Source organism: Cricetulus griseus, chromosome 4 (assembly GCF_003668045.3).
Source record: "Cricetulus griseus strain 17A/GY chromosome 4, alternate assembly CriGri-PICRH-1.0, whole genome shotgun sequence".
NCBI classification, from domain to species: Eukaryota; Metazoa; Chordata; class Mammalia; order Rodentia; family Cricetidae; genus Cricetulus; species Cricetulus griseus.
In genome coordinates, this window is record NC_048597.1 from 89,939,238 (window position 1) to 89,966,812 (window position 27,575).

Below are 27,575 nucleotides of genomic sequence, written 5' to 3' on the forward strand. Positions count from 1 at the left end.
ACTTTTGGGCCATCTAAGCAACCTACAGAAACAGTTAGAATTGTATATTCATGACTAAAAATAATTAAGAAGGAAAACTGTAAAACTGCAGTGCTGTTGAAATATCCTTGTTCCCTTTCAGCCATTCTTTACTGCATACAACTCTTGTGAGCTCTACCTTAGCAATACTTTGAAGTCATCAGACTTACCAAATATAATGTTTGCATCTAGGTGAGTTCAAAGCCAAAATTAACCCAGCCAAAACATAAAAGAATGGGAAAGATGCATTACCTGCAACAGGCGAGAAGTGTGCAGGAGTCATTGCCAAAGCTCCCCTTCAACAAAGGAAGCATGAAGATTCTATTGAAGGAGTGTCCACAAATTTTCACATAGGGGTTGACCCATTTCTCAGGATGCCCAGTTTCTGGTCATAAAGCACATGTTTAAACAAAATTATGGACAGGAATGCCTATGGATATCCTTCACATATGCCACAAACTTAAGTAAAAGATATTTTGAAGGTAAATTATTACAGGAACCACCCCTGTAGGTCTATCTTTCACTTACTAACCATGAAGTCATCTGCAAAGAGTTAAGTAAACCACTTTTCTCCTCAGTTCTCATCACCATAACCATGCCAAAAAGAAAAATAGATCCTGCAAAAATAACCTAGAGTTGATTTAGACATGATGACATGAAACAGTAAATTGACTTGAAACAGACTACCAAAGAGGCCCAATGCAGGCAGCACCATGTCCTATCATTCCCTAAGTACCTGCCTTAGACATATTGTCTTCATGTGCTGGTTCATTCCTATAATCCAAGAAGTTGGGAGGCTGAGTCAAGAGGATTACCATACGTTCAAGGCAGCCTGGAATACATAATGAGTTCCAGGCTAGCTTGAGCCTGCACTTCAAGATCCTGCCAGCAGGCCTGTATGAATTAATTAAAGAATGTTGCATCTCCTTGGTCTCTCATTTTCTCAATCTGGTTTAGGAACATCATTGAAAAGTGAAAGGAACTAATTTTCATTAGGCTACACAGAAGTTTTTCCTTCCAAGCTAATCTAGATTTTTTTTTTTTTTTTTTGAGACAGGGTTTCTTTGTGTAGCTCTGGCTGTCCTGGAACATGCTCTGTAGACCAGGCTGGTCTCGAACTCACAGAGATTCACCTGCCTCTGGCTCCTGAGTGCTGGGATTAAAGGTGTGCAGCAGTACCACCTAGCCTAATCTGGATTCTTTAAAAAAAAATCCAATCTAAATTTTGAGATCTTTATGAAGTTTCTGTCTGGACAATCAAAGGAGGCACCATTCACACACCAACTAGTCTATGTAAATGTCTATATCACAAGTCTTGCCCTTAAGGAATTAGCAAATTAAATATTTTAGTAAATGGGCATGATTAGAATACATCATTGTTGAATTACATATATGTGTGTGTATTGGATATATGTATGTATGTAATAGTAGGGCAGTGATCCATTTCCAATGTTTTTCACAACCAGGAATCTGCTGTGGCTTTCCTTATTTGCAACAATGTGAAGGGAGAGTCCACAGTTTTTACTTATTTTATGTCTTTCTACAATTTAGGAGGCAGTGTAACTTTGATGATTAGTTCAAAAGAATGAAATTCAATTAAGTCACACGTAGAGTATGCTTTGCATTCGAGTTTCAGCAGATACCATGCCACAGATCAACTTGACCTTAGTGCTTTGACAAGTGTCAACTGCTGTTCACTGTTTTGTGTGTGTGTGTGTGGGGGGGGGCAGTGAGGCTTTGATCATGGCTGAAAGCAGCAGAAATCTATGAGCATTAACATAAACATTCTTCTGACTGGGGGGCCAGCCTCCAGCAGCACAGGGCTCAAAGGGAATCCATGGCATCACCATACTATGCCTTTTTTATTTGAGTGGATAAGGGGAAAGACACACACTCTCTTCATGGTTTCTTTCTTCTGTATTTTTTCTTTTATGTTTTATGTTCTTTAAAAGGGTTCAGGGTTTGTTTTTAAATCAGGCTGCACACCTTTCAAAAGTTTGACATCTCTCTCCATGCCAAACTGGCTTCCGCTGGCAATACTTCGTTAAATCCAAAAGAAAAAAAAGGTTTTAATTTTGAGGGAAAAAATCCAGTTCTGAGAACAATAACATTAGTCTTATTTAAAACAAAATGAGGGCTGTTTTCTGTTGCTTTATCCAGCCTTCTCCTCACACAGAATCAAGAGTGTAATTCTACACAGGCAGAAATTGATACTGATGGACACCTGCGTGCACACCCTCACAGGCGCACACGTGCACACACAAAAATTCTGAGCATGTCAAGTAGAAAAGGTTTTTCTGGTACTGCTGAAAACCCCTGGAGTCTACAGTTAATATAAGTTTAGAGGGTAGGATATTCTGATCTTGAGTCTATGTTAAAGCAATCTATTGTCATGTTCTGAAATAAGAGAACTTTGGATTGTTTCATCATTTTTTACATTACATTTAAATTTCTAAAAACAATGTCCAAAAAGCATTATTTCTCATTTTCTGGGATAAAGCAGGAAGGACTCCAGATTCGAATTTAGTTAAAAGCAGAATGATTCCAGCAACAGTAAAGAGGCAGCTCACAAAGCTGCCAGCATCTGAGATATTATCAATGAGATGCTGTCCATCTCTGGTAGCCCTGCCTATACTTCCTGCCTGGCTACATCCTGCCTGTCTATTGGCTGAAACAGCTTTATTCATCAACCAATAAGAGAAACATATATTCACAGCATACAGAAGGACATCCCCATCATGGATGTATGTCTGCACCACCATTGAAACTACAGAGTGCTCAATCTGTTAGTACCAATGTCTAAGACAAAATTCTAGATATGGCTCCTTTTTCCAAGTCGGTGACTCCTGGTAGCAAGTCGATAACATTGTATTAGGAAGGCAGCAGAATTTTCTTACTAGAACGACAATATGGATATTGATTTGCCTTCTCTGTATGAAATGCTCCTATCCAAACTATCAGCTATAGACTCACTAATTCCACCATCATTGTATTCTCTACATTGTTGCTTTTGATCAAGGAATTCACACCAAATGATGTGCACTCTGGCTCCAGAACATGGAATTCCTGGGTCTTGCTGTGCAGGGAACACCAATCTACCAGTTTTATTTCTATGATACAAGTACAGTATCATGCATCACATAGCAATTTGGTTAATGATGGAACCAGTGGTGGCTTGGCTATGAAAGATTGTAATGAAGCTTTAAAAGTCCTCCTGTCTAGTATTAGTACCCTTTCATTTCTATGTTTAGATACACAACTATCATTGCATTACAAGTGCCTACAACGTTCAGTACAGTAACATGCTATTCAGGTTTGTAGACTAGGAACAATAGACAGCATATGTCTTAGGATCTACCATCCAGGCTTTTGTAAATATGATACTCAGCAATGAAATCATCTAGTGAAGTGTTTCTCTGAACACACGTAAAGCAAGGAATGGCTTTAAATGTTGAATGCAAGTCTAATCACTATGCTGACTTCATGTTTCTAGAGGCAGCCACTGCTACTTCCATATCCTTTCAAAATATTTTTAGAGATAGGCAAAGAAGCATTTCCACACATATTTACAAACATATTTGTGTATGTGTTTTCTTTTTTTAAAAAAATCCGATTTTTGTTACTTTTTTAAAGCTATTCACCAGCAAAGACATTTGCTACTCTGAGCAGCTAGAGTACCAACCACTAGGTGGACTTGTCTCTCTGTCTTCAATGACTTCCTTCTTTCTGGACATTGTTTTTGCCAGTGTTTCATTTTCAGCAAGGGCCACAAACATGTTTGTGCAACCTTCTTTGGGATACAACATGGAAATGGCACGAGAGTCCAAGAAACAGGATTTAACGTGGAAAGATATCGCAAATCTGCCCTCGGAGACCACTTACCGGTTTCTATTCTAATTGACACCTTAGTTGTGCTCCTTGCGAAGGGCTGGTCCAGTGTACCAAACTCCCTATTTTATAATCTGTTGTGTGAAAATAGCACCTTATCTCGCTACAGGTTAACTGGAAAACAGTATCTGTATTACAGGCGAGACTTTAAGGACTTTCAATTTAGAAGTTACTCGGTCCTTTTTGCTTCAACATAACGTGACGACCTCCATAGCTACTTCCGCGCTTTACAGGAGAGTAAAATTGGCCTGCCAGCAACAAAGATGGCAACCAGGTGCGCATCCTCTTGTGTGCGCAGGCTCGAATTGCCCCGACCCGCCCCCTCTGCATAGCTGTTCCTGGCACCGCTCTAGCCGTCACTCTCTGTGGGCCCAGCCACTAGCCAATCGCGGGGCGTACCGCCCTAAGCCCTCCCCCTCGCCTCCCGTGGATCAGCTGAGGGACCCGAGATGTCTGTTGACAGCGGCGGTGGCTGTGTGGCCGGTTCCGGGATCCGCGCAGGGCGGGGGGTAAGCTGGCTGGCGGGCGGGGTCCCAGCTGGGGAGTCGGCGGCCGGCGAGCTGGCCGCTGTGATGAGTTTGTGAGGTGGGCCCTGAGCCAGCATTTCCGGGTCTCTGTAGATGTGAGTCCTATGGAGCTACCCGGGAAAGACGAGCAGCAGCCACCGCAGGAGCCCTGGGGGAGGCTCCTTCGTCTAGGCGCGGAGGAGGACGAACCGCAAATCCTTCTGTGGAAACGCGAGTGGACCATCGGAAGGAGGAGAGGTGCGGAAGCCAGAAAGGAGTGAGAACGAGGATAAGGGCTGGGCAGGGATAAAAGCTAGGGACCCAATGGGTGTACCCAACCGAGGACAGAGACTGAGGGCCCAGAGCAGGATCGAAGACCTAGGCATCAAAGTGGGCTTAGATGGGGGAACCCATAGGGGACTTGAAGTGGGAAAAGTACAGGGTTGGCAGTACAGAGACTACCAGGATGGGGAAGAGGGTGCAATGTGCTTTCCGTTTTTTTGTTTTTTGTTTTCCTGTAAAATGGACTTTTCAGTAAGACCTGCTATTTAGTTACCTATTTGTCTGTGCAGTTGATCCTCTGATGGTTTGATGGTGGATATCGTTCAGTTTTCAATACAACTTTATAAAGTACATCTGCAAATATGCCCTTCAGAATATGATCTTGTGCCTATTACTGTACATTTCTCTTTTCCAATGGAATGAAATTAAAAATCAATAACAAAAGAAAAGACGAAAGGTTATGTAGAAATTAGACACCACGGTTAAGCAGTTGATGAGTGAAAAAATAAGCCACAGAAACTTTCGGGGGGAAAATGCTAGTCAGGTAGTGGTGGTGCATGCCTTCAGTACCACCACTTGTGAGGCAGAGGCAGGCGGATATCTGTGAGTTCAAGACCAGCCTGATCTACATAGCAAGTTCCAAGACAGCCAAAGTTACACAGAGAAACCCTGTCTCAAAAAAACAAACAAAAAAATTCGACAAATAAAAACAAAGAATATGTTGGAAGAGTAGGATGCTGCTAAACCAGTGCTCAGAGGGCAATTTATAACAGCAAGGGTTCTTTTCTTCTTCTTCTTCTTCTTCTTCTTCTTCTTCTTCTTCTTCTTCTTCTTCTTCTTCTTCTTCTTCTTCTTCGTCTTCTTCTTCGTCTTCGTCTTCGTCTTTTTGTTTTTTGTTTTTGTTTTTGTTTTTTGTTTGTTTGGTTTTTTGTTTGTTTGTTTGTTTGTTGAGACAGGGTTTCCCTGTGTAGCTTTGGAGCCTGTCCTGGAACTAGCTCTTGTAGACCAGACTGGTCTGGAATTCACAGAGATCTGCCTGCCTCTGCCTCCTAAGCCCTGGAATTAAAGGCTTGTGCCATCACCACCCAGCAACAGCAGGGTTTCTATTTGAGAAGATCTCCAAGTCCCCAGAACTAGAATATTTTATTTAATGAACCTGTGAAACTGAGAACTTGAACAAAGTCATACGAAAGCCCAACATGTCTTGCTTTGAGCCAACAACATACCTTTCTGTAGCTTTGTTATCTACCTTACTTTTTTACTAGGAGGATTGATGAAATCTTACATGAACTATACTTGTAAGAAACCTCATTTGGGGCCTGGGGAGAGCTCAGGTGGTTAAGTGCTTTAGGATCTCAGTTCAGATCCCCAGTACCTTTGTAAAAAGCTAAATGTGGTGGTAAATGACTGTAATCCTAGTTCTGGGGAGACAGAGAAAGAATGATCCCTAAAATTTGCTGGCCAGCTAGTTTTTCAGAATTCTTGAACTCTAGGTTCAGTGAGAGACTCTGTCTCAAAAAATAAGATATACAGTAAAAGAGGAAGATGTCTGACATCTGCCTCTGCAAACATATGATCATATGTGCACACATGCATTAGAGAGCCCATTATTATACATATCAAGATGCTTCATTGCATATTAAAACAAGAAACAAAAGTCTGCTTGTCATAGAAATACTTGCAATAAATGCATTAATATCACTAACAATGTAAAGGTCATTGTACTAGTTTGTTAATAATACTAGGTAGAAAGCTAGATCTAACACCTGAAGGTTGTCCTCTGATATTCCACACTAAAAATTTTATGGGATTTTTGAATGGAATTGGCCTTGAATGCCAGACAAGAATTAGTATCTTAATAACACAGGATCTTCTAACTCCTGCCATCTTCATCTCCTCGAGGCAATGTCACTGGCATCCTACCCTCACCACGACTTCCTGCAGCTTCCACTAGTTGTCAGGTATTTTATCCTTTAGGGCCCTGGATAGAACATTTGGGCTAGGAACACTTCTGTGAACCCAACATCCATGAGGCCTTATGTGGGCAACACCTTGTCTGTGTCTTCTACCTTTTTATGTCCTCATCTTCCTCTGTGGTGGCTAAGTTATGCCTACACTTTGGCTGGGGCCACTGAGCTACTGGCAAGGAATGAAAAGGTACCTGTGTAGAATCTCAGTGACTGTCAGGACCAGAGTGAGCAAGGGTCTAATACCAGAAGCAGGGGCTTGGGACCTTCTATGACCATTGCCACTACCTCAAGACCATGGAAGACCTTAAGGACAAGATTCTTGATGCCTTCTTTGGCAACTCCAGATTTGTCCAGAGAGAGACAGCACCCATCTAGCTGCAGGTGATTTCTAAATCAAATTTTAGATGCATCAGACCAGATCCTGTATCTGAGCCTGAAGACCAGCATCATTGAACTGATCATGAACAATCTGGAGATGTAGGTTGCAGCCCTAGAGGAACAGCTGGTGTACCTGCAGAATCACACAGCATCTGGTGGTTGCTCAGGCTGGTGTGGACATGTATTCCACTCTGGGCAATGACTTATCTATGATCTAAAGAGACAAGATTGTGGCAGAGAAGAACTGGAAGGATGAACAACAGATGTCCGGTCAAACTGACTGGCTGAACTCAGAGGTGGTTACCACATAGAGTAACTCCACATGAGCAAGTCTTAGGTTACTGACCTACAACATATCCTCCAGAATCTTGAAATACAGCTTCAGTTGTAGCTTGACATAAATGCTTTCCTGGAAGGCATGCTAACAGAGACAGACATCTACTTTAGAGCCCAGTTGGTACAGATCTAGATAATGGAGCAGATTTTGCCATCTGTGCAGCCAGGTTAAGGGCCAGTATATTATACAAACACTCATCCCCCAGATCCCTTGAGTCATTAGGTGTCTAGACTTCTTTTTCTTTCTTCCATTCTGTTTTTTTTTTGTTTGTTTGTGTTTTGTTTTGAGAAAGGGTTTCTCTGTAGCTTTGGAGGCTGTCCTGGAACTTGCTTTGTAGACCAGGCTGGCCCCAAACTCACAGAGATTCACCTGCCTCTGCCTCCTGAGTGCTGAGGTTCAAGGTATGGGCCACCACCTCCCGGCTAGACTTCTTTTCTTACAGAGCATTTCACCTGATACAAGATGAAGCGAGGGACGCTGGCCCTGGATCTTTCGCTTTCTTGACAGTAAAACTTGGTGGGCCAAGGAGAGGAGGTATTGAGTCTTCTGATCCACCAGTCCATAGGTCAGTGATGGAGTCAAAGTACAGGCCTAAACAGGGTAAGGTTGTGATTTCATGTGGGACATTGTCTCCCCTTACCCTTCATGACCCTCTCCCTTATTTTGAGACAGTCTTAAGATATATAGCCCAGGCTGACCTCCAACATATGATCCTCCTACCCTAGCCTGTGACATACCTCAGTATTGGGGTTCTTGCCCAGGTTTGCTCGTTCTTTTTTCTTTCTTTCCTGCTATGTATTTATCTATCTATTTTTGGTTTTTCAAGATAGAGTTTCTCTGTGTAGCCCTGGCTGTCCTGGAACTCAGAGGTCCACCTGCCCCCTGCCTCCTGAGTGCTGGGATTAAAGGTATGTACCAGCACCACCCAGCAAGAACTAGTTTAAAATACTGAAAAGTTAATTAAGCCCCTTCGGGCTTAATTTTTGTTTTGGTTTTACAATTCAGATACTATTTATCTTCTGAGCCATTTGTATGATAAACTGTCATAAAGAAGCTGTTGCTATAATGGGATATCTTCTAGGTGACTGGGTTCAGGAAGGTATATGGCATATACTCTGTCCCTTTAGGAGAAGACTTCAGTATTTAAAGGTTTATATATTTGGTCACAGTTGGTCACAGACTGGAAAAGCAAGGCAGTAATACTTATAGAGCCCACAGTAATGTTCAGTATCTTCTTGACATCTGTTTCAGGTTGTGACCTCTCTTTCCCCAGCAATAAACTGGTCTCTGGAGATCACTGTAAACTTATAGTGGATAAAAAATCTGGTCAGGTGACACTGGAAGATACCAGGTGAGCACTTTATTTTTCTGTTTCCTTTTCTAACTTAGGAAGCTGACATGCTGTTACAGTGTAACAGAGGCATCCTTTCTCTAAAATTTACTTATTTTTATTTTATGTGCATTGGTGTTTTACCTGCATGCATGTCTCTATCAGTGTATTAGATCTTGGAATTACAGACAGTTGTTAGCCGACATGTGGCTGCTGGGAATTGAACCCAGGTCCTCTAGAGGAGCAACCAGTGCTCTTAACTGCTGAGTCATCTTTCTAGCCCAAGGCTTCCTTTTTCTAAAGTTCTGTTCAGGTTTAAATCATAAGGATGTGCATTCTCTGGTTTCCAACATGGGATCCTGGGTGTGTTTAGCTCCTGTGGCTTATTTTCTAATTAAATCAAATATGGCTTGTATGACTCAGAAATAAGATTTAAAATATATTGATAGGTTTTTCCTTTATTGAAAATAGATTTTTTTCATGTAATATATTCTGATTATGATTTCCTCCCTCTCTACTCCCAGTTCCTCACTACTTCCCTCCCAATATGGATCTACCCCATTCTGTTTCTCATTAGAAAACACAAATATACCCTGGTGGTGGTGGTGGTGGTGGTGCACCAGTTTAATCCCAGCACTCAGGAGGCAGAGGCAGGTGGATCTCTGTGAGTGTGAGGCCAGCCTGATCTACAGATCAAGGTCTAGGACAGGCCCCAAAGCTACATAGAAAAACCATGTTTCCAAAAACAAAACAAAAACAACCCACTCATATAAATAAATATAATGTAGTAAGATAAAACAAAAACAAACAAACTGGAATACTACAAACAGAAGGAAAAGAGCCCAAGAAAAGGTACAAGAAACATATAGATACAGAGAGACACACTCATTTGCACACTCAGGAATCCTATAAAAACACAAAATCAGAGGCTATAAATATATATATATATATATATATATATATATATATACAACACACACACACACAGGACATATAAGGTAAAAAGAAATGAAATTTAAAAAGAGAGAGAAATGATAATAAAAGCCCTGACACAACATTATGAAACAAAGAACCTTCAAAGATGCTGTTAATTTTCTGTTGGCCATCTACTGCTGGGTCTAGGTGGGCTGGTCCCTTCTGGATGCTCTTAGGACAATCTCCTGTCAGAGGTGCTGCCTGGTGGGGCAGAGGTGTGCTGGAGAAGCAGGTAGTCCAGGCAGAGGCACAAGGACATGTGGGATGGGTGGAGGTGAGGAGTAGGAATTACAGTAGGGCATTTGGGCTTCACCCTGACAGCAGGAGTTCATTTGTTGAGAAAGAATATGAAATGGACAATTGGAGGGTGCCTGGTTGCAGAGGGCCAGTTGTGATGGAGTCAAGATTGTGGTCTGCATACTGTTTTATTAGTTTAACTGGGACATAAGCATGCCTGTGTATTCATGTCCTGCCTTTGGCTACCGTCGTGCTGCAGTGACTGAGCTGAGTAGTTGGAGTAAGACTTTGTGCCCACAGAATTTGAACTAGTGCCATGTGCTTTATGGAAAAATGTTTGCCATCCTTGACTTCAGAGAATTAAGGTTCAAGTCTGAAATACAAATTCCTTCCAGTGCTGGACCTCAGGGATCAAGCTACAGAGCCAAGGACTGGTTCAGTTGTTGGATTTTGCATTTAGCATACTGTACTCTTTGAATTCTGGATTTTCCAACAGGTCTCCAAGTTCTTCCCAAGAGAATCCTTCCTGTCCCCACATTCTAGGCCTGGGACATGTACTTTGGCCTCCCCCATCTAGCAATGTGATTGCCTATAATTGGGCCACTGTGTCTTCTGAGCACAGGAGCCTTGCCATCTTCCAATTGGAAGTCCAAAATTTATTTTGCTTTTGTCTTGAGTGCATCTTCTGGGAGGGATTAGTATTCTCTAAGGATGAACTGATTGGGGTCATGGTTGTTGAAGAGAACTGACAGAGCTATTGTAGCTCAGGAAAGTAGAAAGTGACAGAACTGTGCTGCCTCAGAATCTGCTTCAGGATCTACCCTGAGACATATGCGAAAGTACCTGCATTGGAATAGTAGAACAGTCAAAAGCATGCTGCTCTGGCAGATGATCCAGGTTCAAGTCTCAACACCCACATGGCCACTCAAAACCGTCTGTAATTCCAGTTCTAGGAGTTCCAGTGTCCTCTTCTGGCCTTCACATGCACTGTGTGGGTGAGCACACATGCTCACATGCGCGCACACACTCACACACACACACACACACACACACACACACACACACACACACACAGAGAGAGAGAGAGAGAGAGAGAGAGAGAGAGAGAGCACAGAGTTACTCCTTAGCCAGTAAGTGACAGGCAATCTTTTTGTCTTAGAGTATTATCCTGCAGAACTTGCATATATGAAATGGTTAAATAATTTATTTTTTTCTTTTTTGAGACAGGATTTCTCTGTGTAACAGTTCTGGCTGTCCTGGAACTCACTTTGTAGACCAGGCTGACATCAAACTCACAGAGATCTGCCTACCTCTGTCTCGAAAGTGCTGGGATTAAAGGTGTGTGTGCTACCACTGCCTGGCAATAAATAGTTTCTTGTTCCCTCTGAGTATTTTCAAAATAGTAATGCTGAGCAGATTTCTTTTTTCCCTTTTTTTTTTTTTTTTTTTTTTTGAGGCAGGTTTTCTCTGTGTAGCTTTGGTACCTATCCTGGAACTTTCTCTGTAGACCAGGCTGGCCTCAAACTCAAGGAGATCGACCTGCCTCTGCCTCCTAAGTGCTGGGATTAATGGCGTGCTCCACCATCACCTATCACTGAGCAGATTTCTTAATGGTAGCAGAAAAATGTTTACCCTATTTAGTTATTTTGAGTAGGGCAATTTACACTTTTGTTTTCTTCACAGCACCAATGGAACAGTAATCAACAAGCTTCGAGTTGTTAAGAAGCAGACTTACCCTTTACAGAGTGGGGATATCATCTATTTGGTATACAGGAAGAATGAACCAGAACACAGTAAGAGGAAAATTTACTCTTGTAGATACTTTTCCCAGGTATTGCACCAAGAAGCCATCCAACTTAGGCTGGAAAACACCCTCAGAAAGAAAATAGACATTTCCATAGAGTCATTATGGAGATTCTTGCTGTAAGCACTTGGAGCGCTGACTTTTCGGGCAGGGCTTTTCTTAAAAAATGACACTAGGAACTGCATATATCATAATGGCAGCCAAGGAGGAGTAAATGGGCTGGGCTGGGCTGGGCTGGGCTGGGCAAAACAGTAGAATTGGAGTGTGGGAATAAAATCCAAATAGGAGCTCTAGAAGCCATTGGCAGTTCTGCTCTTGGAGACTTTACAAAAAAAAAAACAACAAAAGGTTAGACTGGATCCAGCCCTATATAGAATAAGGAGAGTTGTAAGAATCTTTGAAAGTAACCCTGAAATAACTGAAGAGCACCATAAACTCATTCTTGGCAAGGAGGAAAAAAGAGGGCACTAATATTCCTTAAGTCCTCTTAAAGTAAAGCAAAACCAGCCTCTTGCCACATAGAAGGAACTCAAATCTTTTCCTTCTAGTGGCTTGCAGTTATTAATGAAGTGTCTTTTTCACTCTTGTCTGCCTTCTGCAACCATTTTTCCCTTTGGTTGCTTGCTTATATTTAGGTTGGTAAAAATGTGGTTTGTTTTATTAGAATCACTTAAACTGTTGAATGTTGTTGCCAGATGGTAAGCGAAGACAATCAAAAGATAGGTTGTGATGTGATCAAAGATGAGCAGGAGAGATGCGATCTCACTTTCCACTGGGGTCACAGCTCCCTGATTATATTTATTTCCTTTTAGATGTGGCATACCTCTATGAATCTCTAAATGAAAAACAAAGCTTGCCTCAAGAATCCTTTGGTAAGTGAGCTTATGGCAAAGGCCTGGATGTTGTAAAGGAATGGCCATTAAGCCCCTAACATGTCTTTCTGAGTTCTGAATGCACTCTTTATTTTGTGCCTATAGAAGCCAATAAAGAAAATATGTTCCATGTGACCAAAGATTCCTCAGGTCCAGGGCAGGGTGATGACCTTCAGGTTCCACCATTATCACCCGTGGCTCAAACATGCTTAGAGGAACCACAGCCATCAACATCGACATCAGACCTCTTCCCCATGGCCTCTACCTCTTCTATGGAGTCAGAGCTGACTTCTGCAGGGCAAAAGCATTCCTCCAGCTCTGGTGAGATGGGGCTCACAATGACAGTCGCAGTTTTTTTGTTCCTTGAGATACAGTAAATCCATTCATCAGTAAGTGTTCTGTAGTCATGTATACTGACTTATTTCATTCTCAGGAGAAAGACTAAACATTAAGGACCATGGTAACATAGTATTTTTATAATTTTATCTAAATATAATTCATATACTATAAATGTCACTAAGTTAAAGTGTGCCCATTCTAGGTACATTTACTAGGTTATATGGCCATCATTATTTGTTGGTTTTGGTTTTTGTGGGTTTTCGTTTTGTTTTGTTTTTGGTTGGTTGGTTTTTGTTTTTTGAGACAGGGTTTCTCTGTGCATAGCCCTAGCTGTCCTGGAACTAGCTCTGTAGACCAGGCTGGCCTAAAACTCATAGAGACCCTTCTGCTGGGATTAATGGCATGTGCCACCACTGCCCATGGTCATCAGTGTTAATTACAGAACAGTCTGTCACATAAAAGCAAACTGTTGTATCTCTGTGCATTTATTTGCATGTTCCGAACATTTTGTGTTCATAGTCATACAGTATGTGGTCTTATGACTGGCTCCTTCTTTATCTTAATGTTTTCAAGGTTTATTTAGAACTTTGTGTTGCTTAGAATCAATTTTACATGCCCTTATCCTTTTTTCTTTTTTGGTTTGATCCCCAGCAACACATATATATAAACATTCAAAGAACACCTATTTCAGCACCACATTTAAATTCTGTTCCATCTATCCATGTGCATAGCATGTAGTTTGATAAGGTTCTACTAACCTTCTGGTATCAGATTTCCTAGAATGGGAAATATCTTTTGTAATTTTTAAAAATGAAAATGAAAAATGAAAATTTTCTATCTCTATGCTGAAGTATTTTCATATTAACAAAATAATTATAGTTAAAACTTAGTGCCTACCAGATGTGAGGAGGTATAATAAATACCTTCATATGTTCAGTTTCCCCTTCTGGAGCCTTCCATAGAAGTGCCATTATATAATCTTTATCCTTAAATACAAAGGATGGCTGAACATAAAAGGCTCTGAAGATCAGAGGATGAGTAGGTTCAAGGGCCAGGAGCTAGCCTGGGAAGTTAGATTCCAGTTTTTTTCTTTAGATATGAGCTAATTTGTTCCTGAAATAATACCTCTACCCCCCCCCTTTTTTGCTTTAGATGGTGTAAACCAATTTCTTCTTTTTCCAAATACTAGTGCTTATCATTTGAATAGTATAAAGTGGATATGTATTGTGCTATAATATATTATGAATAAGCTAGAGAATAATGAAAGGTTTCTTGATTTTTCAGCCAAGTTCATTGAAGTTGCATGTGATGGTTAAGCTTGTGTTTAGGTCAGAACTCTACTTGTTAGTTTCTGTTATTTCTTTTATCATAGTCCCACTCCTGTCAGAAGTGTATCTACTTCATACCTCTTTTGGGTGTATTTAGTATATAATACACATTTTGTGATTGCAAGAATGTACACTTGTACATCTTAGACCTAGTATTTAGGGATGACCCTACTGTGTACTTCCCTGCATGTCTTTCCATGTGAATGTTCCACTTGCCTCTAACTTCATTAGCCCAGAGATGGGCTCTAGTGTTTTTAAGGTATGACTCATATGGAGGAGTATTTGTATAAGACATGATGCTTGTGAGATCTAAAATTACATAACATACTTTATTAAATCAGTGACTCTTCTGAAGTAGATAAATCAGAACATGTCTTATTTGTCTCTTTTCACAGGACTTGGGAATGCAGGCGTCTCCCCAAAAGAATGTAGTTCACTTGTTGCAAATGGTGAACTCTCTATCCTTTCTCCAGTTCTCCAAGACAAAGAAGCATCCTTTTCTTTGTTGGAAACCGAAGACCATGAGGGATTGGAGCCTGCCAAAAAAAAGACGAAAGGAGGTTATACTTTCATTGTTCTGTGCATCCTTTGACTTCTTGTGCTCTGTGCCATACTGGCTGTTGCCTGCAGTGGGTTCTCACTTTTTGCAGAAGTATGTGGATCTGCTTCAGGTTTATATTGTAACAACTTGGATTTTCCATATGAAAGTCTGAATTCTTCCTGTTTGCATAATTCAAATAGAACTGTTTACTACTAGGTCATGCTATTGTTCTGAAAACTGCATTTTCAATTACAAATGGATGTTAAAGTCCTCTATATTTGATAGTATAGTAATTCTTTCAAAAAATGTTATCTTAACCAGGATATGGTGACATATATCTGTAATCTCAAAACTTAGTAGGTAGAGGCAGGAGGACTGGAGTTCAAAGCTAGCTGGCTGTGGAAATAGTGTAATAGAAGAGCTCTAGAAATAATGTCCTGGGGCAAAAAACTGGATTATCTGAATATTTGTGGTAAAATAAATTAATTGGCTGTGAGGCCCTGGTAATTATCACAATATTTTACATTTAAAGAAGTAAGTATAGAGCTGGTGACATGGCTAAACAGTTAAATACCTTTGTTGTGAAGCCTGGTAACCTGAGTTCAGTCTCTGGAACCTATATAAATGTGGAAGTAGAGAACTGACTCCCCAGATCTGTCCTCTAACCTCCACATGTGTGATCGTGCTCGCTCTCTCTGTTTCTCTCTCTCTGTCTCTTACTCTCTAATAATAGTAATTTCTTTAAAAGAAAAAGTTTTAAGCCACACATGGTGGTGCACGCCTTTAATCCCAGCACTTGGGAGGCAGAGGTAGGTGGATGTCTGAGACTTGAGGTAAGCCTGGTCTACACAATGAGTTCCAGGACAGCTAGAGCTACATAGTGAGACTCTATCTTGGGGAAAAAACATTAAAAAAAGTATCGATGAGATTTTTTTTGGGGGGGGTGACGGGGAGGGGGGGTTGAGACAGTGTTTCTCTGTGTGACAGTCCTGGCTGTCCTGGAACTCATTTTGTAGATCAGGCTGGCCTTTAAGTCACAGAGATTGTCTGCATCTACCTCCCAGTGTGCCATCATGCCCAGCCTATAAATCCAACTTGTAAAAATAAAATAAAAATTGAGCTAGGTATGATGTTGCACACCCATAATCGCAGTTCTGGGGAAGTGGAAATAGGTAAATCAGATCTTTAAGGTAATTGTCAGCTACACAGCATGAGAACATCTCAAAAAACAATAATTAGTATTTTGTGTATGTATATATAAATGTACCAGGAGAAAGAACATTTTAAAGCTGCTAGTGCCACCTTAGAGTTTCATTTCCAGGACTTTGCTTTTTGCATGGGGTTGTATTTTATTTGTTTAAACAAAAATAACATTTACAAAAATACTATACAACTGGCCCTCCCTCTTTCTTTTTCCTTCTACCACTTGTTACCTTTATGTCTTAGGCATAGGTGCATACATCCTGAATGTCCTTTTTTAAATTTTTCTTTAGGTCAACAACTATTCTAAACCAGAATTTAGGCACAAAGGGACACGTGACTTATTTGGGACCTTCTTAAAAATAGTCTTTATATAGCCAAGCATAGTGGCACATGCCTTGAATCCCAACTCTGTATTCTAGGGCAGTCTGGTTTATACAGTGAGTTCCTGAACAGCCAGGGCTTACATACAGAGACCGTGTCTCAAAAAACAGCAGCAACAACAAAAAAAGTCTTTATAGGGACTTTGTTTCCTCTGCTGTTGATGGACAATAGAAACCTGAGAATCTTCTGTGTCTTCAGATTAAATGGTTGTGACTGTTCGGACTTGTCCTTTTGTCTTATAGATGGGGAGCTTGACTTGAACTTGCAGTTATTGGTTGCAGACCAGCGTGGAAATGCCCAAACCTCACTTCAGGATGTCAGAGTTGCCTCTGTGAAGCCAGACAAGATGGAGGAGACACTAACCTGCATCATCTGTCAAGACCTTCTGCATGACTGTGTGAGGTATGCTGTTTCATATCCTATAGTTGCTTCAGTAGCACTGGCTCCCTTGGCAAGTGTGGGGAAATGACTATAAATAAAGCAGACTTCGATCCTCTTTTGCCCTGGGATCTGCCCAAGTTTCCATTTTCCTTTTACTTGTGGTGTCAAATGGAGAAATTCTAGAACCTGGATACCAGGGTCATAGAGTCCATGAGATATGGTCAGTCTTGGTTTTGACTGACACAGACCAGAAAACCTGGTCTTTGCCTTGTGGGAGGATCATGTGAAGTATACTGAGTTAAACACTTCCTGTCTAAAGACATAATACTTAGAATGAAGTTCCCAGGATTATCTTTGGGAGAAACTACTCGGCTGTTGTCTGGAAACTTGGGAGGTAGATTCTACCCAACCAAGTCCCCAGACACTTGGTGTCTCTGTTGCTTGCATTCCTAGAGTTATGATCTGCTCTTTGTTTCCCCTGAAAACAGGCATATAGCTTTGATTTTTTAAAAAAATATTCTAACACTGAGCTTAAATATTTTTAGGTTAGATGATAGAATTCTCCACAATTGGTTTATGGTTGGGGATCCAGCTTGCATTCCTGTTTGGGTAGGCCTACTGCAGATTTTGTCTGAGTGTCATAGTGGCAGACACTTTGGAAGATTTCATCAAACCAAGATGTGTTCTTTGTTCCTTTATATCTGCCAGTTTGCAGCCTTGTATGCACACATTTTGTGCGGCCTGCTACTCTGGCTGGATGGAGCGTTCATCTCTGTGCCCTACGTGCCGATGTCCAGTGGAGCGGATCTGCAAAAACCATATCCTGAATAACCTCGTGGAAGCGTACCTTATCCAGCACCCAGGTCAGCTTCACTACCTTTTCCCCTTTGGGGGCCTGGGACTTCGAGAGCTGTGCTCAGCAGTCTAGATCATCTCCCTTGTGCTGTTCCCTTGCCAGTGAATTTTGCTTGCCCTTTTTATCTAGATAAGTGTCGCAGTGAAGAAGATGTGAGAAGTATGGATGCAAGGAATAAAATCACTCAAGATATGCTGCAACCCAGAGTCAGGAGGTCGTTCTCTGATGAGGAGGGGAGTTCAGAGGACCTGTTAGAGCTGTCAGATGTTGATAGTGAATCCTCAGACATCAGGTTAGTCGTGTGCCTGGCTCATAGTAGTCCCTGGGGATAAGGAGAACATTAATCTTGTGCTTAACTGTATTGTGGTGTGTACAGCTATAGGACTTGAGGATATCAGTTTCCTTAATGTTTTTAACTTGTTTCTTCAAATTGGAGTATGGCCAGACTGGGTGGACTCTGAGCAACAATGAATAGGTTAAGACCTTCTGGTAGCCTCGATGGTCTTTTTTAATTAGTTTGTTTATTTATGTATTAATTCTGAGACAGGGCCGCTCTGTAGCCTTTTCTGTCTTGGAACTCACTATGTAGACCAGGCTGGCCTTGCCTTCACAGTAATCCACCTGCCTTAGCCTCCTGAGTGCTGGAATTAAGGGCCTGTGCCACCGTGCCCAGCTTCGTTGTCTCTCTATATAACCCTGGCTGCCCATAACTTACTATGTAGACCAGGCAGTCCTTGAACTCACAAAGATATGCCTGCTTCTGCCTCTTGAGCAGTGGAATGAAAGGTATGCACCACCATTCCCAGCTTCCTTAGTGGGTTTTGAACCCCATCTCCCTATCCTCATTGCTATAGCAGAAAAGTCTTATGTATTGTTTTTCCAGAATAAGCATACCTAATTCTTTTTTTTTTTTTTTTTCCTGAGACAGGGTTTCTCTGTGAAACAGTCCTGGCTGTCCTGGAACTCACTCTGTAGAATAGGCTAGCCTCAAACTCACAGATTCATTTGCTACTGCCTCCCGAGTACTGGGATTAAAGGCATGCGCCTGGCTAGCACACCTAATTCTTATAGAGACTGTGAGTCCTTGGCTGTAATGGTAGTGTTATAATTTCTTAGAGTACTATCACAGGAAAGGCATAATTTCTCAGGCTGAAAGGACACACAGCCCCTTGAGACCCAATTTTAGTTGCTGACACATTGATTTCAGGTCTACATTTTGGGTCAAGACCATGATATTGGGGGAGAAAAAAAGTAAATAACCTCCCCTGGATTACAGAGTGAGTTCAAAGCTAGTCTGAGAAACTTCAGACTCTTATCTCAAAATCCAAACATTTAAAAAGTTCTTGAAAGTTTAGCTCAGTGATGGAATGTTTGTAGCTTGTGAGAATTGACCGTAAGGTCAGTCTATTATACTATTAACAACAACAAAAAAATCCCCCAAACAAAGCAAATTTGGATGTGGCTGCTGACACCTGTAATTCCAGCTCACTATGACCCTTATGCCTCGGTCTTAACAGTGCTGGGATTACAGCTGTGCTCTGATTTCAGCAAGGCAAGAAATACTCTACTGAAGAATCTAGCAGTATTTTCAGTGTAGTCTTCTCTTATGAGCATCATAAGCCTGTGAGCCCATGTCCTACTGAATAGGGACTGAGTGGTCCAGGGTAGAGTGTGCTGAAGCATGGGGTGTGAGGGATTGAACTCGAAAGTAAGCTGAGCACAAAGCAGCTATCCTGTGGTGGATGCTAGCCTCTCTCAGATTCCTGTTCCAGGTAGTTATGGGTAATGTCCTCCCAGTGGTGGGAGCTGGGCAGAAAGGAGAGGTTAGCTCCTTTCTCCACACACTGAAGATGAGTAGAGGTAGAGCAGAGGCCTTGAAGAGTAGAAGCCCAACAATTGGAGCTGGGAGTAGATGATAATATAACAATGATGTCTGCCTGTTCCTTCATGACTTCAGTTCTGCTTGTTCTTCTCACAGTCAGCCATATATTGTATGCAGACAGTGTCCTGAATACAGAAGGCAAGCAGTGCAGTCTCTTCCTTGCCCAGTCCCAGATAGCGAACTGGGAGCTACACAGGCCCTTGGTGGGGAAGCACCATCAACATCTGCCAGCTTGCCAACAAGTAAGATAGTGGTATCTAACTATGAGCTTCTCCTTCCATTGTGTTACTTCCTTGTGATTCTTGTCCTAGGTTCCTATGGTGTGATTCCCCTATGATGTCTCTCTTGGTCTCTAGTCCCGTTTCAGCAATCCTTTTGCCTCTAATAGCCTCTTGCTTGGCATACCCAGTATTGGTATGAAATTAGGGGAGCCAGGCATTGGTAATGCATGCCTTTAAATCCCAGTGCTTGGGAGACATAGGCAGACAAATCTCTGTGAGTTTGAGGCCAGCCTGGTCTACAAAATGAGTTCTAGGACAGGCTCCAAAGGTACAGAGAAACTCTGTCTCAAAAAACCAAAAAGAAAAAGGTTTAGGGAAGCTGGACAGAGATAGAACTGTGAGCTCGAAGGGAGGGAGGGAGAGAGAGAGAGACATATTAGGTGAATATCTATTTATTTGAGGATCTCCCCTTTTGGACACACCTGGTAATTAACAGTCTGTGTTTTAAGTTTTGGTCTCTATTTAGCCTACTGCTTCAGGCAGTTTGCTTATTGGAGTGTGCCAAAGCCAAAATGATTATTCTGTATCTGTCACCCAAATTAGAGACTGGCTTCTTTCTAGCAGCGTGTGCTAAAGTCCTTGCATGTAAGTGTCTTGCATCTCCATAGAGTTGTCCTCTAAACAACCTCCCATCAGTTGTGTGTTTCTAAAAGATAGGTTCCTAGATGCATTGAGAAGAGCAAGAGAGGGGCTGAAATATAGCTCGGTGATAAAGAGCATGCTTAGCATTTGCAAGGCATTTGGTTCCACCCCAAAGGCAACGAGGAAAAGAGAAAAAAAGAGAGCTGTGTACTTGCATGTGGCGTGGAGTTCTTATCTCTAAGGGTTGAAACCTAGCAACTGGAACTGGCTATAGATAGCATAACAGTATTCCTCTAGTGGGGCTGGCTCCTCTAGTTCTAGCTCTGCCTGTTCTTACTGCAGTGAGCACTGGGGTCACTGTCAAATTGAAGATAGCCTTAGGAGACTTTGTCCTTTAGCTGCTGTTTAGCCTGAGTATGTTAGAAGGCCACTAACCTAGGGTTGTAATTAAGAACCACATTCTTGGCTACCCTGCTAGAACACTGTTCTAATTCTCTGGGTCACTTCCAGAACCCATAGTTGGGACAGCAAAGCAGTGTTCAGCAACCAGAGATAGATACTTGATCACTACCCAGGATGGACTTTTTGGTCTTTTGAAATAGAGTCTTAAACTCAAGCGCCTAAAACTCAGTATATATCTCAGGCTAGCCTTGAACTTGTGATCTTCCTGCCTCAGCTTCCCAGTATCTAACACTGTAGGTACATACTTTCATGCCTGACTTGAACTCCCTTAGTCCGGTTACTTTTTTTTAATTTATTAATTTTTTTTTTATTTTATATGCATTGGTGCTTTGCCGTGTTTGTCAGATTCTCTTGAACTGGGATTACAGACAGTTGTAAGCTGCCATGTGGGTGCTGGGAATTGAACCCAGGTCCTCTGAAAGAGCAGCCAGTGCTCTTAACCACTGAGCCATCTCTCCAGCCCCCAGTCTTTTTAAAAACAATTTATGTATATATGTATGTATATGGGTATTTTGGGTGCTGGGGATTAAGCCTAAGGCTTCTCAAATGCTAGACAAGTACTCACTGAACTATAGCCATTGAATTCCCATATTTCAAACTGCAGAACATCATTTGTCCACTTGGGAAGTGATTTGAATTCCTCCCAGATCCTGTGTACTTCATAGTCCCCTCTCTAGATGTAAATTTTTTTGTCTGCTTGCTGTCTTTCACCTGGTGTCTGGATATATTCTGACCTAAATATGTCTGCGCTTCAGCAGCCCAGGATTATATGTGCCCTCTTCAAGGAAGCCATGCCATATGCACCTGCTGCTTCCAGCCTATGCCTGACCGGAGAGCTGAGCGTGAGCAGGATTCCCGTGTTGCCCCTCAGCAGTGTGAGTATGTTTGTCCCCCAGAGGTGCCCCTCCAACAGGAGGACGTGATTGTGCATCCTTCGTGGCTTGACTTTTCAAATGAAACTGACTTCTTGTGAACTGTGAAACACAGATACAGTCTTTTTCCATCTGCACATAATCTTTGGATCCCACATGAGCATATTGAACACTATTTTCCCCACCAATTAATAAATCTAATAGATGAAATATCTTGTCTTTAATTTACGTCTTACCATTAAAACAGGTCTTTGGATAGGGAGATAGCTAAGTGGTGGAACACTTGTATAGCCTCCTGGCTTTCATTCTCTGTACTGCAAAACATCAGAAAAACAAATGGAACAATCCATTTATTTAATGGCCATTTGAAAATACTTTTGTTTGAAATGCTTGTTCATGTCTATTGTCTTTTTAAAATATTTCTCAACTTGATCATTACTGCTGTTAAATGAAGAAAAGCATAAACTCATGTGGCCACATCAGCAAGTCTCTGCAGGTGCCTGAGCCACTCTTCTGGATATCGAGAGCACAATGTCTGATACAGTACACGCTCTCCACTGCAGTGATGAGTGTTTTGTGTGCTCGGAGATTGCTCTGGAGAGATGGTCCTCCTAGTCTAGTCTTAGTGCACTACAGAAGAGGAGACGGTAATACAGTAGCAGTATGCATTCTGGGATAGGCAGCTAACAAAGCTCCAGGCATACCAGGGTAACTAGGCATGTTGAGAAGAATCCATGGAAGAGTCCTGAGAATACTGACACCTGAGAAATACAGATCAGCAAGTGGTAGCCGAGGTCAGGTTCTTAAAATTTTGCCAAGAGGGTAGTCTTTACTTTTGACTAATTTTATAGAGAAATGCTTTTTGTAGATACAGGCATTTACAAAGTGATTATACTCTTTAAAAGATTTAATTATTCAGTCCTGTAAGAATTTCAGCTAGGGTTTATTTAGCATATTCTATGAAATTGTATTGTGGAGAATATTGAACATTAGAAAACCTTTTTTACAAGGGAGTGCAAGATAACAATATAAAAACATTATTTATGTTAGTACTCAGGCATCTGTACTGGCCTGTCCTTGAGGTTCTGACAGGGTACACCCTCAGCTGCTGCCACTAAGAGCACCACCTGTGCATATTCACTATGTTCCCTTTTAAAAGGGCACTGCCCACCTCCCATCTCCCTCCCTCCCTCTCCTCCCTCCCTCCCTCCCTCTCTCTCTCTCTCTCTCTCTGTTCTGCTCTCTCTCTCTCCCCCTCTTTCCTCCCCTCTCCTGCTGTTCCTGTCTCCAGAGGCTGGTTTCCTCCCTCCCTTTTTTCCTTATCATGATCCCTTTCCCTAATAAAAACCCCTCTACATTTTTCTCTTACACGCTGCTTTTTTTTTAAATTACAATTCATGGTAGGTAGAAAAGCTTTCTGCAGATATGAATGTGCAGTTACTTCAAGTGTGTCACATACTCAGAGCTGGGGAAAAAATGAACCAGGGCTTTTGGGTACTGGAGTCATAGACCAAGATGTTTTTAAGATCACTGTTTTTAAATTAACTTTGAATTATCACAATTCCATCACCTTTAATTTTAGATGTTATCTGGGCTGTTGTCTCTGTTGCCTAGTCCCATGAGAACACCTCAGAAAGCCTATCTTCAAAGAGAATTGAGCTCTAGAGTCTGGTGCTAAATTTCTTCAAGTATGAGAACAGGCACAGTTCTAGGTCCCAATTGACCAACTGTCCTCTATCCACAGGTGCAGTGTGCCTGCAGCCCTTCTGCCATTTGTATTGGGGCTGCACCCGGACTGGCTGCTTTGGCTGCTTGGCCCCATTCTGTGGTAATGTCAGCCCTTCAGCCTAGTTGCTTTGACTTGTGTATGTTCTATTGGTGAACTTGGGCTAGGTGGTATTGAATTGTGACCTGCTGTCTTCAGAGAAAAAGAGGCCACTATGGGCCATCAAGTGATTGATTACCTGCCTTTTTCTGCTACACTGCAGAGTTTTGTGACTTTGGAAGTCTTAGACCCATGTTGCTTCATAAGCAAGCAGTAATTAAATAAGAGAAATATCAGTTTGCTACACAGGAGAAATTATTTATTCACAAAACACCATTTATATAATCCCAGCCCTCCAGAGGCTTAGGCAGGAGCATCACAAATTCAAGGATAGCTGGGTATGGTGTTGCATGCTAGGATTAAAGGCATGCACCAGCACTACCCAGCTCTATTAAGAATCATAATAGCTATGTTTGGGTAGGATAATATTTTCCTCTAGTGCCCATGACCTATCTGGGACAGGTTCTTGGCCCCATTAACAGTGCTAGATAGGTGTCCCATCTCATGGAGAGGGCTTTACGTCTATCACATTTGTGCTGCTATTGCACCAATGGGTGTATCTCATAAACAGGTCACTATTATAGCACACAGGGTTCATAACTGGTTGATACTGAAGATTACTTTTTCCTCTGATAGCATGTATTATACCTTTTGAACACTTGGGATGCTAGTTAGTAGGGGTGAAGCATCTAGTTGAGTACCAGCTTGATTTTTCCACGTTTGGTAGCATAAATATGTGGTGACCTCATCAATAGAGTCTTAACTCAGGTTGTGGAGAGTAACCAATAGTACTGGCAATAAATAGCCTGTGATGTCTGGGGGTGGTATATGGGACTCCAGCCAATGGCTGAAAAAGATACAACCAATTCCTGGAACCGGGGGATTATTTGGTAGTATATATAATGTATAGACTCCCCTATTATATTCCATCATCCTTATTTTGAGACAGGGTCTTTCAGTGAACCTAATGTTCATGAATTGGCTAGACTGGTTGGGTCAGCAATCTCCAGGGATCCACTTGTCTCTTTCTTCCACCAACATTAGTATTAATGTAGACATGCCCTGCTACACTTGGCTTTCTTTCTTTTTTTTCCTTTCTCCTCTCTCTCTCTCTCTCTCTCTCTCTCTCTCTCTCTCTCTCTCTCTCTCTCTCTCTCTCTCTCTCTCTTCTCTCTCTCTCTCAATAGTTATGCTGGGGATTGAAACTCAGGTCTGCATACTTATGTGATAGGCATTTTACTGACTGAGGCATTTCCTAAACTTGTTGCCTTTTACACTGTATAATAGAAAGAGATTTGGTTATCCTGTCAGGCAAATAGTATTTGACTGCTATATCACCCTTATAAAACTGATAATATTCTTCCTTCCTCTGGCAGAGCTCAACCTGGGGGACAAGTGCTTGGATGGAGTGCTGAACAATAACAACTATGAGTCAGACATCCTGAAGGTATACCATGAAGCTTTCCTTTAATTTTTGTGGTTTCTGTTAGAACACACATTTTCTCTGTAGCATTTGCCTGCAGACGTGTACTGCCACAATTGGGAGCACATACTGTATTATCTGACCAGTACAATCAGTTCCATGATTCCATGATATATATCAGGTTTTCCCTGTGGTCTAAAATGAGGTGATTCCTGTTTGCTGATCATGCTATCAAACCATATGAATTGGTTAATACATCTTACAGAGAGGGTATCTTAATTCTGGCTCTTTTCTCTAGCTCCTTTTTCTAAACATTTCCCTTCCCAAGTTTGAGGAAGCTAGCTCAGCTCTTAGAATTGTAACATGTTCAGTTCTGCATGTTATGTTGAGAACTTTGCCTCCCTTTGGAGCCATTCATTTACCTACACACATCACCAGTCTTACTTAGCTGAGCACCACTACACTTTTTACTTTTATGTACATGAAAACTTTTTTGTAACATCCTTGACCAGTGTCAAAATAGACAAGGCAAAGGCCTGGCATTCAGCTCTACTTATAACCATTAGGGAGTAGTTGAGTGGGATGAGGGCAAATGTAAAAGGGAGAAATTCAACAATACTCAGAGATTAAAAGGAGAAAATCTCATTAGAGTGTGCTACTGAAACATCTGTCTTCTATTCAAGGAGATTTGGCCTCTACCAGCAGTATTCCATAGCTTATATAGGGAAGGCAGTATATAAATGGTTATTGGTGATTGTCACTTCTGAAGGGCATATGTCTGTCTTTTCAGAAAAGGGGGCTCCAGCAAGCAGTTTACAAAAGCAGAAGTCAGTAGTTCAGTGGTTTAATTTTAACCATGTTAGAAGCAAAACTATGACTTAGAGTCTGTTTTCTTATTCCCATGTCCCTTTTAATAGTATTTAATATTTTCCTTTTCCCCTTCAGTGTCTTATCTATCCTTGTGCTGTGCATGCCTTTGTGGGATTTTGAGAGAATAGTGATTCTTATTCAGGTCCAGAGACCAAAGAGCGACTCAACAAAGAACTTGTGAGACCTATGAGAGGCTTGACTCTAGTTTATCCACTGGGTCTATGTAAATGCCACTCAAGGGTAGCTGTGCTCTCGCTTCATCTACCTCAGAGAGCTTTTATGAAATGTCCTCTTATTTGTTTAGTGAGTCTCCTTCTAAATGGAATTTCCTTTTATACTTTTTCCCATTACAGAATTACCTGGCTGCCAGGGGTCTGACATGGAAAAATATGTTGGCAGAGAGTCTCCTGGCTCTACAGCGGGGCATATTTCTACTATCTGGTAAGCACTGTTCAGCCAGCCAGCTCCTCCCTCCAGAATGGACATTCATTTTTAAGGGTGTCTTTGTCTCTTTTAAAATGGTGACAATGTGCCAGGCCATACTTGGCAATATTATCTGTCTGCTTTCCTACATTCGTGACATTGACTTTCAACCTTCCTAGGAAGATAGAGGAAGGTCTGGACACTTAAAGGTGTGCGCCACCACTGCCTGGCTCACTTTTGAGGTTTTAAAAGCTTTGTTTGAAACCTGTAGCATTTGTTCCAGCAACTTTTTTCCCTATTAGGGAAGGGTGGGAACACAGCTTAGGGATTCTCTACTACTTTGTCTCTTGATTTGTCATCACTCAGTTGGGGGATAGATTAGTTATGCTTTCTCCCAGAGGAGTAGGTAGTGTGGAAAGCTATAAAAATTGTAACATTTTTTTCCCCTAAGACTTAAATGTTCATTAAGAAAACTGTAAGCAGTTTTCTTAAAATCCCTTGTATCTTTCTGGTGATCATGTTCTGGTGTGTCTTGCCTGTTGCAGCCCATCTAACTTCTTTGAATATCTTTGATTTCTTAATTTTGTAATGATAATAACTCATACAGAAAATATGAGTGACTTGCTGCCCTTTCAGAGGACACAGACAGATTTCTTTTTTTTTTTAATTTGGTTATTTTTTTAAATTTTTATTTACTTATTTTTATTACATAAACAGTGTTCTGTCTGCATATTTGCCAGCACACCAGAAGAGGGCACCAGATCTCATGATAGATGGTTGTGAACCACCATGTGGTTGCTGGGAATTGAACTCAGGACCTCTGGAAGAGCAGTCCAGTGCTCTTAACCTCTGAGCCATCTCTCCAGCCCCACAGACAGATTTCTACTGGCCTGCATGGGTATGCACCCTAGCACAACTATAAATAAAATTAATTCTTTTTTTAAAAAAAAAGGCTGGGCATGGTGGTATGTATACAAAATCCCAGCACTCAAGAGACAGAGGCAGGAAGATTTCTGTGAGTTTGAGGCCAGCCTGGTCCACATTCTCAGGGCTTTGTAGAGAGACCTCAAAAGACCAAATAAGGAAATATGAGTGCTTTAGGGAAGAACAAAGAACAAAGTAAAACTCACTTGAAATCCCACACCTAAACTACTGGCAAGAGCAGGCTGCTTACCTAGCATTTGTGATACCCTGGTTTTTATCCACAGTATTGGAAAAGCATAAACAAATACAGAATAAAAGAAAATTGGGAATGGTGTTTCCATGCCCATTCTTCCAGGCCTTTTGAAGAGACCACATTTGTGGGTTACATTACAGATGGTGCCCTCT

General features: G+C 41.5%; 1 protein-coding gene and 1 long non-coding RNA gene across 4 annotated transcripts in view; one reads left to right on the forward strand and one right to left on the reverse strand.

The window, feature by feature from the left end:
* Nucleotides 1-4,189, reverse strand: part of LOC103162148 — a 28,798-nt gene extending 24,609 nt beyond the window's left edge. Inside the window, exons 1-2 of the long non-coding RNA XR_003485350.2 lie at nt 3,901-4,189; nt 271-403 (exon numbers count right to left, since the gene is read on the reverse strand). This is a non-coding gene — a long non-coding RNA (uncharacterized LOC103162148). The remainder of the gene's footprint in view (nt 1-270; nt 404-3,900) is intronic.
* A 70-nt stretch (nt 4,190-4,259) lies between these two features.
* The window catches only part of Chfr (checkpoint with forkhead and ring finger domains), a 30,368-nt gene continuing 7,052 nt past the window's right edge, over nt 4,260-27,575 (forward strand). The window contains exons 1-15 of one of the 3 annotated variants that reach the window (XM_027415855.2): nt 4,260-4,415; nt 4,527-4,670; nt 8,631-8,730; nt 11,605-11,714; nt 12,538-12,597; nt 12,703-12,918; nt 14,660-14,824; nt 16,632-16,791; nt 17,479-17,633; nt 17,756-17,918; nt 19,605-19,750; nt 21,589-21,708; nt 23,450-23,533; nt 24,907-24,977; nt 26,177-26,264. In XM_027415855.2, the coding sequence (XP_027271656.1) occupies nt 4,538-4,670; nt 8,631-8,730; nt 11,605-11,714; nt 12,538-12,597; nt 12,703-12,918; nt 14,660-14,824; nt 16,632-16,791; nt 17,479-17,633; nt 17,756-17,918; nt 19,605-19,750; nt 21,589-21,708; nt 23,450-23,533; nt 24,907-24,977; nt 26,177-26,264 (1,771 nt within the window). In that variant the 5' untranslated portion in view covers nt 4,260-4,415; nt 4,527-4,537. The remainder of the gene's footprint in view (nt 4,416-4,526; nt 4,671-8,630; nt 8,731-11,604; nt 11,715-12,537; nt 12,598-12,702; nt 12,919-14,659; nt 14,825-16,631; nt 16,792-17,478; nt 17,634-17,755; nt 17,919-19,604; nt 19,751-21,588; nt 21,709-23,449; nt 23,534-24,906; nt 24,978-26,176; nt 26,265-27,575) is intronic. The other 2 variants (XM_027415856.2, XM_027415857.2) reach the window with 2 other exon arrangements.